Genomic DNA, 15,305 nt, shown 5'->3' with positions numbered 1-15,305 from the left:
TTAAGCTAGCTACTCTATCCGAGATACTAGTTATTTCTACTATTCTTTGATTGCATTTCTTGTTGATTAGGAATCCGATACCGCCTGTTCTGCCTGTTGATGTACCTCGGTAGTAGAATGTGTTTCCTGACACTAATTCCAATAGCTCTTCATTTTTTCGTCTTACTTCGCTGATTCCTATGACGTCATATTTTATATTTTCTTTTTCTTTTTCCAGTTCTACAAGTCTGGATTGATTTGATAGCGAGCGTCAGTTATTATGATTGTGATTAACAATATTTTATATCATTGAAGAAATATAGAAAGTACATATAGCTAGGAAACCAGAATAGCATACATAGTTTTTTAAATAAACATTATTTTTAAATATTATTACGTTTTTGTTATTTTTGTTTGAATTTTGTAACATTTATAATTTGGTGTATTTCTAGATGCCTGCAGTACTATCTTCACTACAGAAGAGTGTACATGGTGTACTGTTGGGCAAAACGATCAGACCAGACTGGATAACCCATGGTGTACCCAATGTTGCCAAAATCAACTCATTCCACGTTAAATTTCCCAGTGAATTGAATACTAGTCAAATTAAAGTAAAATCTTTGGCGTACGATGGGCAGTATTTGTACCTTTTCACTTCAAAGGGTTTGTTGAAAGTTGGTAGTGGATATGGTGGTACGTTGAAAGGATATGTTGTGCTGTGGAAACCAGATTTCTATCCAAATGAAAGTGGAAGTTTAGTGTTTTGCAATGTAAGAAACTTTACTATTTTTTAAATAGAAATAAGGAATAAAACGTACGGAATTTTTCCTTTTTTTATTACGTTAAAATGAGTCTATAGGAATGTTAAAATCTATCGTAATTCATACACACTTCAATTGGTATTTATCTCTCTCCTCAGTCTGTTATCCTACGCAAGCATATGGTGACGTCATGGTGTGTCATTAATTGTAATTATTGATCATTCAACTCTATTTTGCGCTTTGTGAGATGCTTCCAGAAGAGAGAGTCCTGTGAACTTTTTAATTTGATCAGACCACTGTGGATGAGACTTGCCTCTGATTTTCTGCCTTCGACGATCAGTATTTATCTATCAAACACTAATTTCTCTGACATTATTCAATTTCTCGACCTTGCAACTTCTATATTTTTCACTTTTATTTCTCTATCAGCAAGTATACAAATTTCTATACGAAATCCTTCATTCCTAATGTTGCTTTTTCCTAACTACATTGTTTCACATACATTTATTACTTTCGTTTTTCTCATTTCCCGTTCTCGTTCAATAACGGTAACTTTTTTATAACTTAAAAATATTTTTATTTTTAGGGTAATTTATATTTAAAATTAATTGGTAGACGAGGTGGAGAATTTCTTATAGTGGAGAGATCGAACCTATTAATATCTGGATCGGTTCCTCTCCACAATAGAGACTCATCTGCGACTGTTGTATTTTCTGATGGCGACTATTTAGGCGTGATATCACCAGCTAAAGATGATGGATTTGTTGTTAGGATGCTCAATCAGAATATATCACCAGCATCATTAGTCAGTGAATTGCCACTTAAGCTCGCAAGAAAATGCGTGGACGTTTTTGGGGTTTCGTCATTTGATGAAGAAAACGGAACATACACGGTGAATACGGGCAGCGAGGAAGAAATCATAACTATATGTACTGGAAAAGAGTTTGGTTTGATCAGAACTATAACGGGAAAGGTAAGTATAGTATACAGGGTGAGTCATGAGGAACTTTACATACTTCTACCATATGTAAAGTCCCTCAGGGAGCATATCATGTGGCCACTAAAAAATGTCAACTCCTCTTCTTTATTAATTAACAGGGTGATTTGTGTAATTGACCATTTATTTCATTTTACTGTAGTGTTTATACGGCTCATTTGATTTTTTAAATTTTTGCATGATACAGTACACTACTATCAAGCATTCGACTGGTATTAGCTAAACTAAAAAATTCCAGGACTGGCTTTGGAAAAATTAATTTAGGGATTCGTATTAAATATTACACCGTGTATAAATTTTTTTTAAAATGCAATAAGTGATTTTTAAACTACATAAATAGCCAATGAAAACGACATATGCGACAATGATAACGCACTTTTATTAAATTTTTAGTGAACGATCAAATCTTACCAAAAATAGAACAACCATAATGAATTGCGTTAGGCTTTCACGGCCATCGTCTAACTTATTAAACTGTTTATTCGGGCTGTTGGGCCGTTGTCTTCTGTTGAGATTTGTTCTCGACGTTTCGCCAACACTAGGGGTTGGCATCTTCTGGAGATGTTGATGCTTCGCTTGTAAGCAGAAACTGACGACGCGTTGTACTACGGAGGCAATATTTATAATTCCCACTCGCCTCCCCTCCACTGGTTTCGGCTTGAGGGGGCGTGTCGTTGTTTATAGTAGCTTTTCTATCTCCGTGTTTGGCGGGAAGGGCGTTTGTGGATTTTAATACTGGTATCCATGTTTTGTTGATTTTTAGTCCTTCTTCTATCCTATTGAAATTGTTTGGGTGCTTGTATATTTCCACCGCTTCCCGATATAACCGTGGGTAGTACTGTGAAGTTTTGTCCAGCATCTGTGTTTCTTCAAATAGTATTCGATGTTCTCCGCTTCCCAAAGCGTGTTCGGCAACGGCAGATTTGTCGATATGTCCTAAACGACAATGGCTTTTATGTTCATTTATCCTGGTGTTGGTGTGTCTTTTTGTGGTTCCCACATATACCATTCCACATGTGCATGGTATTCGGTATACTCCGGCCGTTGCTAATGGGTCGCGTTTGTCTTTTACCGATCTTAAACAATCCTTGATCTTCTTTGTAGGTCTGAAGATGGTCTTTATGTTGGCTTTCTTGAGTATTCGCCCAATTCTGTCCGTTACCCCCGATATATAGGGCAAGAACGCTTTCCCTTTACATTCTGTTTCTTCGTCCCTTCTTCTAGATACGTTGTTCATCGCCTTGTGTATTTCTCTTCTGGTGTACCCATTAGAGGTGAGCGCTTTTTCAATATAAAGAAGTTCACTTTGGAGATGTTGTGGTTCACAAATTCTCTTCGCCCTCTCTGCCAAAGTTTTGATGATGCCTTGTTTTTGGCTAGGATGATGATTTTTTATTGTTTTAAAAAATACATATTATTGACACTTTATAACACGTTCAAAATAAGCTCCTCCTCTCTTAAGACGGACTTCATACCGATATTCCAGATTTCTCGTAATGTTATGAAATAAAGGTTGTCTCAAGTGTGCGAAGAAGGCTCTAACGGCATCCTTTAACTCATTGATGGTTTCTGATGCCCGTTTAAAAACAGTAGTTTTAGCCATGCCCCAAATGTATGCGTCTGGAGAATATGCAGGATAGGGGAAGTCAGTAAATTGTGAAATGAATTTGTTTGGAAAATGTCCCTGAAAACATTGACGAACTGCGACAGCAGTATGGCAAGTTGCCCCACCCTGCTGGAAAAATTGGTCTCGAAATGCCAAATTACGTGCACGAAAAAATTGACCTAGATCAGGGTTAAAGCGTGTTAAAATTTGTATGTACTTCTGTTGATTTAGTGTGACTTGCCTACCCTTTTCTTCGATAAAGTATGGACCAATGATTCCGTGTCCCGAAACTGCACACCAGACACTCACTTTTGCGCTATGTAAAGGAACTTCTTGAACTTCATCTGGTCTGGCAAAGCCCAGAAATCGATTTGTGCGACGATTTACATGGCTTGACAAATGAAAATGTAAGCTTTGTCCATAAAATTGTACAATTTTCTACTACTACTACTAAGGATTTCCACAGTTTTCACTGTCTTCCTTCACTCAACCGTTTTCTCCAATTTTCCCTGTCATTTCAGTCTCCATCTCGCAGGGTTCTTTTCTCCATAGCCTCGTCGATTTCATCTCTGAATGACCTTCGGGGTCTTCCTCTCTTTCTTCTTCCAATCGGGCTCCATTCTGTGATTTTGTTTATCCAGCGTCCTCTGTCCGCTCTTCTGACGTGGCCGTACCAGGAGAGTCTCTTCTCCTCTATATAGTCGATTATGTCTGATTGCACTCCCATTCTCCGCTTAATCTCTGCGTTTTCAATTCTGTCTCTTTTTGTAAGTCTACAGCTTCTCCTCAGGAACTCCATTTCTACTGCTCTTATTCTACCTCTATTTCTCTTGTTTATTGTCCAGTTTTCGGACCCATATGTCAGGATACTTCTTGTCAGGGTGTTATATATTCTCTTTTTTGTCTTTATCGTAATGTTCTTATCCCACAACACTGAGTTTAGTTGTCTTATACAGTTTCTTGTTTGTCTCAGTCTGTTGTTTATATCTTCTTCTGTTGTTCCCTGGTTCGATATTATGGTTCCTAAATACTTGAATTTATCTGTTCCATTTATTTGTCTTCCCTCGTCTATCTCTAGGTTTCTCATATCCTTGTTTTCTGTTGTTAGGTATTCGGTTTTCTCTAAGTTTATTTCCATTCCGTTGTTTTTATATTCTTCTTCTAGTTTTCTGAGCATAAAGCTGAGATCTTCTTCATCTTGTGCGATGACTACTTGATCGTCGGCAAAACTTAAGGTGTATAGGTATTCGTCTCTTACTGGTATGCCCATTCCTTCGCACTTTCTCCTCCATGGTTTGAGTGTCTTTTCCAAGAATATTTTAAACAGAGTAGGGGACGTAGCACAGCCTTGTAGAAGTCCTTTTGTCGTCTTAAATGGATTGTAGGCTTTATTTTCACATTTAATAGCTACTTTTTTGTTTTCTTTGTATAGTGCTTTAACTGCTTTTATTAGTGTTTGTCGGATTCCGAGATCATTCATTGCTTCCCATAATTTTGACTCTAGGTATTGAGTCATATGCTTTCTTTAGATCCACAAAGGCCAGATGGACCGGTCTACCTTTTGCCATTTTCTTCTCTATCAGTTGTTCTAATGTGTACGTATGATCTAGGCATGATTTTCCTACTGTGAACCCTGCTTGGTCTTCTCCAATTTTTCCTATTATTTCAGTTTCTAGTTTTTCTTTAATAATTTTCCCGTAAAGTCTACCTACCGACGATATTATACTAATTCCTCTATAGTTTTCACATTTTTTCCTGTTTCCTTTCTTATGTATGGATGTGATGTATGCTTGTGTCCATTCCGCAGGTATTTCTTCTCCATTTAGTCCTCTTTCGAACATTCTATGTAGCATGCGGAATAACTTTTCCGTTCCGTTTTTAATTAGTTCGTTTGGTATTCCTCCGGGTCCTTTGGCTTTTTTGTTCTTCAATGTCTTGATTGCTCTCTTAACTTCTGCCAGGCTTATTTCTATCTGGTCGTATGCCCCATTTCCTGCATGTTCTATATTCTCTTCCTGAAATTGGGGACGGTTTTCTGTAAGTAGTTCTACGTAGTATTCTTGCCACTCGTTTTCACTAATTTTGCCGATCTGGGTTTTCTCTGTCTTTTCTCTGTACAATTTTCAATGACAATAAAATTTCTATTCTAGCTTAAACAAAAATTATTATAACTCAGCTGACAGACGGGGGAGCACATTACGGATGGGGAAGCACACTACGTGAGATTTATTCTGTGGTCAAAAATGGAATAATAGCGGCTGCCTACCCGAAGCAAGTCGAAATCAAACTAACGTTGACTCGTACGAATAAATCCGACCAATAGAAAAGAAGTTCCTTAAGAAAGCTTTTTATCATCCCTCAAGAACCGATGATCCAAACAGATTTAATGACTAATCATTATTTTAAGACGGAATAATTTATACCGGTAGCGCATAGTTCTAATAAATGAAATAAAAAAATATGTACGTTCTTTGCATCGTTACAGTGTAAGACTAAATGATACTGGGACCTTTCGTATGAAAAGAGGCGTTCGGCGAGGAGACAAAACGTTTTCTAAATTGTTTACAACTTTGCTGGAATACGCCTGTAAAACAATAGATTGGAACGAAAAAGGGCATCAATGTAGGACGTTTTGTCCATATTACAAGGCATTTAAGTTTGAAGATGAAGGTTCTGGATCGTGTTGTGCCAGTGGTCAAGTCAAATTGATGGTCTATATTGGTTTCCGAAAGTGGCCCAGATTATATTTATTTTTTAGATCATATAGCGAAGATAGACAGTCTGTCTGTAGGGTCAGCTTTATTAGTCAGTACTTTTTATACAGTTTCACTAAAATTTAAGTAATAAACTCTCTAAAGCTGTTCAATTTTAGGTCTTATATTGTGGTAAATCTTCAGCTCTTGGAATAAAACAATCGGGCGTTAGAACGGGAAAATGGTCTGAACTGATAATCACAAAGGCACCAAAAATCAACCAGGTTGCCATTGGACATGACGGTCTGCACGCAGTTCTCTTGACAGATGATGGTTCTGTATTTTTTACAGGTAAGTCTCTTTTGGAAATCAATATTTTTGTCGCTTTTTTATATTCATAGATGAGTTATTTACTCACAAAACTTATTGAAAGTTACCATTGAATCTAGTTTACTTCGGGGTGAATTAACAATTTTAAAATCTTACAATTTCTTTTTGTATTCAGTGTAAAATATTCTGAGAATGTGTCGTTACACCCACATTTCAAATGCCTCGAATATTTTTGATGCTGTTTAAATTAATGTCTACCACATACACAAAAACAGTAAACGTATAGCATTTTTACAAAGGAGGACGAAATGGATGACATGAAATGAGTCGAATGGTGTTGCGTGACGTCATGCTCATGTTATGGTAGATCGGAACAGGGCCCATTTGTGAACTTAGACCTCCTAAAGCGGATCTATTGTCACCCCTATCATACGTACTAGGCCCGTAAGGACCTATCTAGTAGGTATCTAGGTAAGTAAGTATATGCATTATAATAAGCTAAAACTTTTAGTTTTAGCATGTTATGATAAGTGCTCAAGTCAAGGTCGAAGACCAGCTGACTGGAGTGAAGATCATGGGAGGAGTAAGGCAAGGCTGTGTGCTCTCGCCGACTCTTTTCAATATATACTCTGAGGAAATTTTTACTGAAGCCCTCACAAACCTAGAGATGGGAATCCGAGGGAACGGTGAATACATCAATAATATCCGCTACACCGATGACACTGTATTACTAGCAACCAGCCTAAATGATCTTAGCCAGCCGTACTAGACCGACTAAAAACTGTGAGCGTAACATACGGACTAGACCTTAATAGCAGGTAGTGAAGAGATCCAGAGAGTCAACAGATTCACTTACCTCGGAACTACCCTCAACTTACAATGGAACTACCTTCAAGAGATTAGATCCAGAATTGGAATGGCACGGTCTACATTTATCAAGTTAAGATGCTTGCTGTGCTGCAGTGATCTCAGTTTGGGAACCAAGATGTGGATAGTGAGGTGCTACATTCTATCAATGTTACTTTATGGAGTTAAAACCTGAACACGAACGCAAGCCACTGAAAAGCGGATTGAAGCCTTCGAGATGTGGATCTACAGGGGGATACTAAAAATATCGTATGTGGACCATGTCACCAACGTTGAGGTCCTACAGCGTATGACAAAAGAAAAAGAAGTGCTTAATTAAGTGAAGCAACGTAAGCTTGAGTACCTCGGCCACGTGATGCGGAACGAAGAAAAATATCGAATTCTTCAACTTGTTATGCAGGGTAAAGTATTTTGCAGGAGAAGACCGTTACGCCGTCGTATCTCGTGATTAAAAGACAATGGTTTGGGATGACCTCCGCGCAGCTGTTTCGCAGAGCAGTCAACAAAACCATGATAGCCTTGATGATCGCCAATATCCAGACCGGATGTTGGCGATCCGGATAAGGTACTGAAGAAGAAGAAGAAAACTTTTAGTCAATGATCTTTGACCTTCTGTTATTTGTCTACAAGAAACAAATTTTAAAGATTAACATTGGCATACCTGTACTATATACCATTGGAAAGACGGACCAACCACGTCACCGGTCATCAAGTGAAACCTTCAGAGAAAATTGTAAAACTAAACATTTGGCAAAATTCCCCAAAGAAATTAATTATAATAAACAAAATTTAACATTTATGAGTCAATTATTTCATGTAAATGTATATATGTCGCTAATTATTTCAGAGGTTAATGTGACTACATTTGTAAAATAAAAAAAACTAAAAACCAAGAATGAAAACCTAATATTTTTCCCGAAGAAATAAAAATAACGCAATTTGTAAGTGTAATAAAAAACGATTTATTATTAAAATATATTATTTAAATACATTACGATATACAACTCAGAAAATTATGAATGAGAGATTTTGTACTTATGACGATAATTAAACTCAATCGTATTTTAGATTTGATTTAAAAATTACGAACAAATTGGTTTGCATTTTGTCTGGTCTTAACAAACAGGGTTAGTAGAAGCACAAAATACACCATTCCAACCAGTTGTGTTGGTGTATTCTGTGGTAGAAGGATCTAAAATTATCGCCAGTTAAATTGCGGAAAATTTACGAAACTGCGGTGAAATTTGAGATAAAAACTTAGAAATGGTAGATAAATATATTTTTTCTAGTATACTTTATTCGGCAAAGAAGCGACTTTTCTTGACTTGCCCTCTATTACGCGCCTCACTTCGTTCGGCGCGTAATATCGGGCGCGTCAAGAAAAGTCATACTTCTCCGCCTCATAAAGTAATATACTATTTCTTCAAACGTCAAATAATGATGAAATTACTTATCTAACTTGATCCTGTCAAAGTTTGATGTCTCCGCCGGCAGCAGTTTTTTTTCCCATTTCTTTACGGCGGAGGGAAAAATGTTGTCATGACAACAATATGAAACATGTCACAAAGCAACAATACAAATGTCATTAACAACAACTAAACATCATTTTTATTTATAGTAATATTAAAAGTACAATTAGTTAATGAGGCATTTTCAAAATTGAAACCGTGCAAAAATGTTCCCGACTCTTGATACGCATTGGTAATTGTTAATGATACTGATGGTCGAGAACAACTTTCAGCAATCATTCCCGATGTTGGCTTGAGGGTTTAAAATTGTTTGAGCATTATCGTTCTTATTTCTTATTGAATCCTCTATATATCCTTCGGCAACCGTGCTTGATTTCCAGCCCCCATGTCGTTTGAGGCATTCTAGATTTCCGCCTCCATCAATTAAAAGTGTTGCTGAAGTTCGTCGTAAAGAGTGACCCGTGTATGCGCTTGCATCTTTTAAATTTAAATAACTAGCTACTTTTTGGGCTACTGCGCTGATCGAATGTATTCCCATGACGCTTCGTTAACACTTTCCATTTTGGTACTTGATAAAAAATCGGTTTTCTGTGAAATTTTCAGGCCGCAGTGATGCATACTTTTTATACAGTTTAATGTACTTTTGACCAATTATCGTAAAAGATCTAATTTGTCGTGTTTTACTGTCTGGGATTTTGATAATTATTACATTTTCTTTATCCTCAATGTCCACAGTCTTCATTTTTACCATTTCGTCGCATCGAGAGGCGTCGGTAATCCCAATTAACAAAACAATCTGAAATATTTTTATAATTTAGTAGAGTATACTACATGCTTTGCAATATAATTTTTTTTACCTTTAATCCTAAATACAACTTATCTGGTACTTCAAACAAAAAAAATTTATCAAATTCGTCTTTAGTGAAAACTTTAGACTTCTTTGCAGTATATCCTTCGCTTGTTTTTTTCAGAAAGGCACGTAACTTTAAAAATTTGCTTATATCCACATTTTTTCTATTAACTAACTCGGATTTTATCATAGAGTATCGTAACCACATTGTAGAAGATTTCCATTTATTTTATCCAAAATATGCCAGTAAAACGTCTTCGGTAACTTGCCGTACTCCTCTTGTATCGCACCACTCTTGGAAGTGCTTGTACGCTAACCGATACTTTATTCCGGACTTGGAGGGCCCCAAACGTGCTACTGCATCATTAGCCGCGGACTCAATTTCGTTTAGGTTTTCCATTTTCGCACTAAATTTGCGCTTGCGGTTGCAACAACAATAAGCTGTCTTTAATAATTGCAACCAACTGTAACCAGGGAGACGCAAATCCCACCGACGCCTTAATTATTTTAATTTCTAACATCTAGACGACTTTGATAGTTGTCACAGTTAATTTCGAGTAAAAATAGCGTATGAATTGTACTATTTATGGTTAAAAATTGCTACGTTTGAAGAAAAAATAGTATACTTTATTCGGCAAAGAAGCGACTTTTCTTGACTTGCCCTCTATTACGCGCCTCACTTCGTTCGGCGCGTGATATCGGGCGCGTCAAGAAAAGTCATGCTTCTCCGCCTCATAAAGTAATATACTATTATTCAGACTAGAAATTTGAGCAAAAAAAAATTTAGAGTGTGGACTTAAATAGAGAAATCGGAAAAGCTTGGATACTCCAGTTGTCAGAGAGGAAAATGCCACTGAACCCCTAAAAATCATACGAACAAGCTGAATTTTGCCGAGAATATTAATTTTGGGACCTCAAAAAAGATGCAAAAAAGGTTACCACTTTTACCCCCGGGGTTCCCCCTAAAACCCACCTCGTAGGAGGATAAAAACGCAGAAAAATCGATTTACTAAGAATATGTACACCGTAGAAAAAAATGTAGCTGAAATAATTTTACACAAAAATGTTTATAAGCACTTTTTGCGTAGAATGAACCGTTCTCTTAAAAACAACGTTTGAAGCGACCGTCGATTTTGAATTTCAGTTACGCGCGCGAAATCAATGTTCAATAAAAATTCGATATCTTTTGACTCAAGTGTCCTATCGACAAAAATTAAGATGCGTTTTAAAGGTGAAGAGTTCAGACTTTGTATGCAATTTTTGTATTTTGTCGCAAATAAACTCAGATTTTTGCAATTTTTTATAATTCTTATGAGATCAATACAATCTATGCCGTTCACTGACTTGCCACTATAAAATTTTGACAACTAGAGCTTAACCTTTTAAACCTATAGCATGAAATTTTAGTTTTGAGTTTTGGCAACACATTTAGGGCATTTAAAATATGCTGAAAAAACCTTTGATTTAAACTTTCACATAACAAACGATCTAAAACATTTAAAACTTTTTTTTTGACAATTATACTAGTACGTTTTACAAAATAACCAAACTTCTGCTAGAAACTACATCCAGAACAGCCTTCTTGGTGCATTTCTCGTAATGTGCGAATGCAAAACATTAAATTCTGCGTTTTTTTAGCATATTTCAAATGCCTCATATTTGTTGCCACAACTCAATATTCAAATTCCATGTCATATGTTTTAAAGACATATCCAAAAATGAAAATTTTACTACGACTGGTCAATGAAAGTGATTAATTTTATTGATCTCACGGGAGTCGTAAAAAATGACAAAAATCGCGCCACATTTATTTATTTAACAGCTTTATAAAAACTAAGTTTCTTCTCGGCAAAATACAAAAACTGCCTACGAAAGCTGCACTCTTTAACTTTAAAACGCATCTTGATTTTGGTCGATAGGACACTTGGGTCAAAAGATATCAAATTTTTACCGTCGAGCTGATACAACATTGTTTTTGCGCGCGTAATTGACATTCAAAATCGACAGTAGCTTCAAGCGTTGTTTCTAAGAGAACGGTTCATTCTACACAAAAAATGCTTATAGACATTTTTGTTTAAAATTATCTCAAATACATTTTTTATTTGAAACATTTTTTTCTACGACGTACAGATTCTTGGTAAATCGATTTTTTTGCGTTTTTACCCTTCTACAAGGGTGGATTTTGGGGTGAGGATGGGACGCTCGGCAAAATTCAGCAAGTTATTATGATTTTTAGGGGTCAACTTTCTGACGACTGGACTAGGAGTACGTTCGAAAAAATAACCTTTATAACAAAACCAATCCACAGATTCAGGTTATGCTCTAATCGTCAGAGACGAAAATGCCACTGAACCTCTAAAAATCATACGAACAAGATGAATTTTGCTGAGAATGTCAATTTCGGGACCTCAAAAAAGATGCAAAAAAGTTTACCACTGTTAGCCACCGGCTTCTCCCTAAAACACCCCCTCGTAGGGGAGGAGAGGGAAAAAATCGATTTACGATATTTAAAAAATGTTGCTGAATTAATTTTAAACAAAAATGTTTATTAGCTTTTTTTGTGTAGAATGAACAGTAATCTCAGTAACAACGTTTCAAGCGACCGGTGATTTTGCATGTCAGTTACGCGTGCGAAATCAATTTTAATATCCTATCGACAAAAATCAAAAAGCGTTTTAAAGGTGAAGAGTTTCTTATAAAATTTTTTTGTTAGATATGTTTAGATATATTCTGATAAAGTCAGTTTCCATAAAAGTGTTAAATAAATAAACTTTGCGGCATATAAAAGTTTTCCCATTTTTTAAGATTCTCATAAAGTCATTAAACTGTATCACTTTTCCATTAACCAATCGCTGTGAAATTTCCATTATTACAGCCTAATCTTCAAAACATATGGCATGAAATTTCGGTTTTGATTTTTGGCAAAAACTTTTTTTTTTATTGCGCAAGTACGTGTTTCGAAACTCCATAATTTCAGCTCAAATTTCACTCAATACCACCTTCTTGGAGGCCTTTTTCAGGACGTGTAATCGTTTATACTTTAAAACAGTTTTTTTAGGCATATTTCAAATGCCTCATATGTGTTGCCAGAACTCTAAAAATCGAAATTTTATGTTATAAGTTTTGAAGATTTGACTCTAATCCCACAACAATGACAATCCCACTAAGATCAGTCAATGAAAGTAATAAATTTTATTGATCTTATGAGTATGAGAATCGTAAAAAACGGCAAAACTCGCGCAATCTTTATTTATTTAACAGCTTTATATAAACTGACTTCATTTGCGGCAAAGTACAAAAATTGCATACGAAAGCTGCACTCTTATCAAGAAAACCATTTTAAATATTAAATTAAGAGATAAGAAAACCGAGGTAGATTAGGTGAATAGCCAAAATTGAAAGAAAACTTAGTGCGCTTTATTTTCTTCATATTTGACTATGTAATCTTATTAAATGATGAAAACATAACAAAAAGTAAAAAACAAAAGGTGAAAATTTAAAATATTTTTAAATAAATTTGCTGATTATAGCTAATTATATATGACAATTATCTTTATCTATCCAAAAGATTTATTGTTACCGCAATCGTTATTTAATGTATTTTATTTATGCTTTTTCAAAAATAAAAAACATTACTGTTAAATATAGGAGAAAGTTACTTTTAAATAAAAAACAATGTGAGATTATATCAAATGCATCAATTGCCCATTACGCGCATATATTAAACCATTAGTTATCAATTTTTTTACAAATGAGACTTACTTAATATTTTATGGGAGATAATTGTTGAAGATAATACAAGTTTTTTAAAGTAATGACCTTTATGTAATAATAATTCGAATGAATTAGTTTTAAATGAAGTTTTCAGGACAATCCTAATTAAAAAATATTTGAACAAAATTAAATTTTTCTTTCGTCTTTTTCTCTTTCTTTTTCTTGACCTTCTCTTCATATAACTTATTAAAACTGTTTGCTATTAATACTATCATGTCCTTTTCCCTTTAGTTAGTTTATTAGCATATTTACTCTATCAGTTCTTTCCTATAACCAAACGTTTCTGTTTTGGTTTCTCCCTCGTCTAGTTTTTTACACAGTTTCCCGTTGAGGTCACCTAGAACTAGGAACTGCAGCGTATTCTGAAATCGGTCAAAAATAAACAGAAAGAATACAAAATTTCCAAATCTTGAATCATGGGAATAGTAAAAACAAGTGCTAATTGAAAGTCGTTCTCAATTTATAAAAAAAAACAATAGAGAAACAACAACACCTTGCAGAATAGCCGAATTAACTCTGTTTGAGACAGGGCTAAATGGAAAATATTTACCTATTGAATGAATACAAGCATATGCAGGTGATTCTTTCGAAGTACCACTTAGACCTTTTGAATAAACTTGATATAATTAATACATGAAATTTTAGAGAAGGGATTGATAGATATGCCCAATTCATCTAAAATATTTACCGTCTCCTACCGCTGCCTATATATTGTTCTGAAGCTATTTTCTTGTTGCATTTTAAAGTAGATTAGGAATAATGAAAAATATTTTATTCGGAATAAGCCACAATTGAAGGTTAAAATAAGTTTATTGACGTTTTAATTTCCACTTCGGAAATCGTTCTCACAATACAAACGTTAGTAAATTAAACAAATTTTGTTTTTCTTTACTTGGTGAAAAATTCTTCTAATAATTTAATTTTATCTAACTCATTTATATTGACAATTCAGACATATATTATACATTTTAAAGTAGACGACTTTAAAATGATATTGCCTTGCTAAGTTGCGTTTCTGGGACGACTTTATTGTAAGATAGTTCATTCGATTACATGACATCAACTTTAACTCGAGAATATCCGCCAGAAAAAATGAATTTTTAATATGAAAACAAAATTAAAGATCTAATAACAAACGCACCTTATACAAAATTAACAAAGAATCCAACAAAGCCTTTGGAAAACAGAATATATAAAACTTTATTCAAGTTTAAAGATTGTTTAACAATTTATCAAAGAAGATTAATTACACCTCATTATAGCAAGACCCCTCATTGAAAATTGGATCTGATCAGATCCTTCATTTCATACAAAAAACCTACAAATCCTACAGAAACTTTTTATTTCAAACGCTTATCCAACACCATTAGTTAATAAGATTTTGTTTAATACTATCCATGACGAAGATATTTCACCTTCCTTCGCGACTAACAATGCTGATCCTGATGTCTTAAGTGGGAGCCCAGTCTCTGATACTCCTATAAACAAATATTTTTCATTACCATATTTCAGAGATATCACTCCGGGGTTAACAAGGATTCTGAAAAGTGTTGAAAATAGCTTTGGCAATAATAATAACAACATTAAACTTAATGTAGCTTGTAGATCAGCCCTAACAATTAATAATCTTTATTCTAAGGTAGAGGGTAGGACTCCCATAGATAGGCTTAGTAATATTGTCTACAACATTCCATGTCTCTCTTGCAACAATTCCTACATCGGTCAAACATCTCAATTATTGAAATCACGTATTACACTACACAAAAGTGATTCTCGACTTCACCCTGACCGTTGTGCATTAGCCAAACATGTCCATTCCACTGGTCATCTCATGGACTATACCAACACCACAATTCTCCACCGTGAGAACAATAAATCTAAAAGAGAGTTCATTGAAATGTCTTATATTTTTCTTAACGATTTCTCCATTAATGTTAAGAGTGACATCAAGAATCTAAGCGATATATACCACCTGTTAC

The 15,305-nt window shown here is 35.0% G+C and overlaps 1 protein-coding gene across 2 annotated transcripts in view; it reads left to right on the top strand.

Moving 5' to 3' along the window:
• Positions 1–15,305, top strand: part of hiw (MYC binding protein highwire) — a 415,280-nt gene that overhangs the window by 5,100 nt on the left and 394,875 nt on the right. For both annotated transcript variants that reach the window (XM_072541008.1, XM_072541007.1), the window contains exons 3-5: positions 432–749; positions 1,327–1,713; positions 6,216–6,387. In XM_072541008.1, coding sequence (XP_072397109.1) covers positions 432–749; positions 1,327–1,713; positions 6,216–6,387 — 877 coding nt within the window. The remainder of the gene's footprint in view (positions 1–431; positions 750–1,326; positions 1,714–6,215; positions 6,388–15,305) is intronic.

This window comes from Diabrotica undecimpunctata, chromosome 8, assembly GCF_040954645.1.
Source record: "Diabrotica undecimpunctata isolate CICGRU chromosome 8, icDiaUnde3, whole genome shotgun sequence".
NCBI lineage: Eukaryota > Metazoa > Arthropoda > Insecta > Coleoptera > Chrysomelidae > Diabrotica > Diabrotica undecimpunctata.
This window is presented reverse-complemented; position numbering and strand designations above follow the sequence as displayed.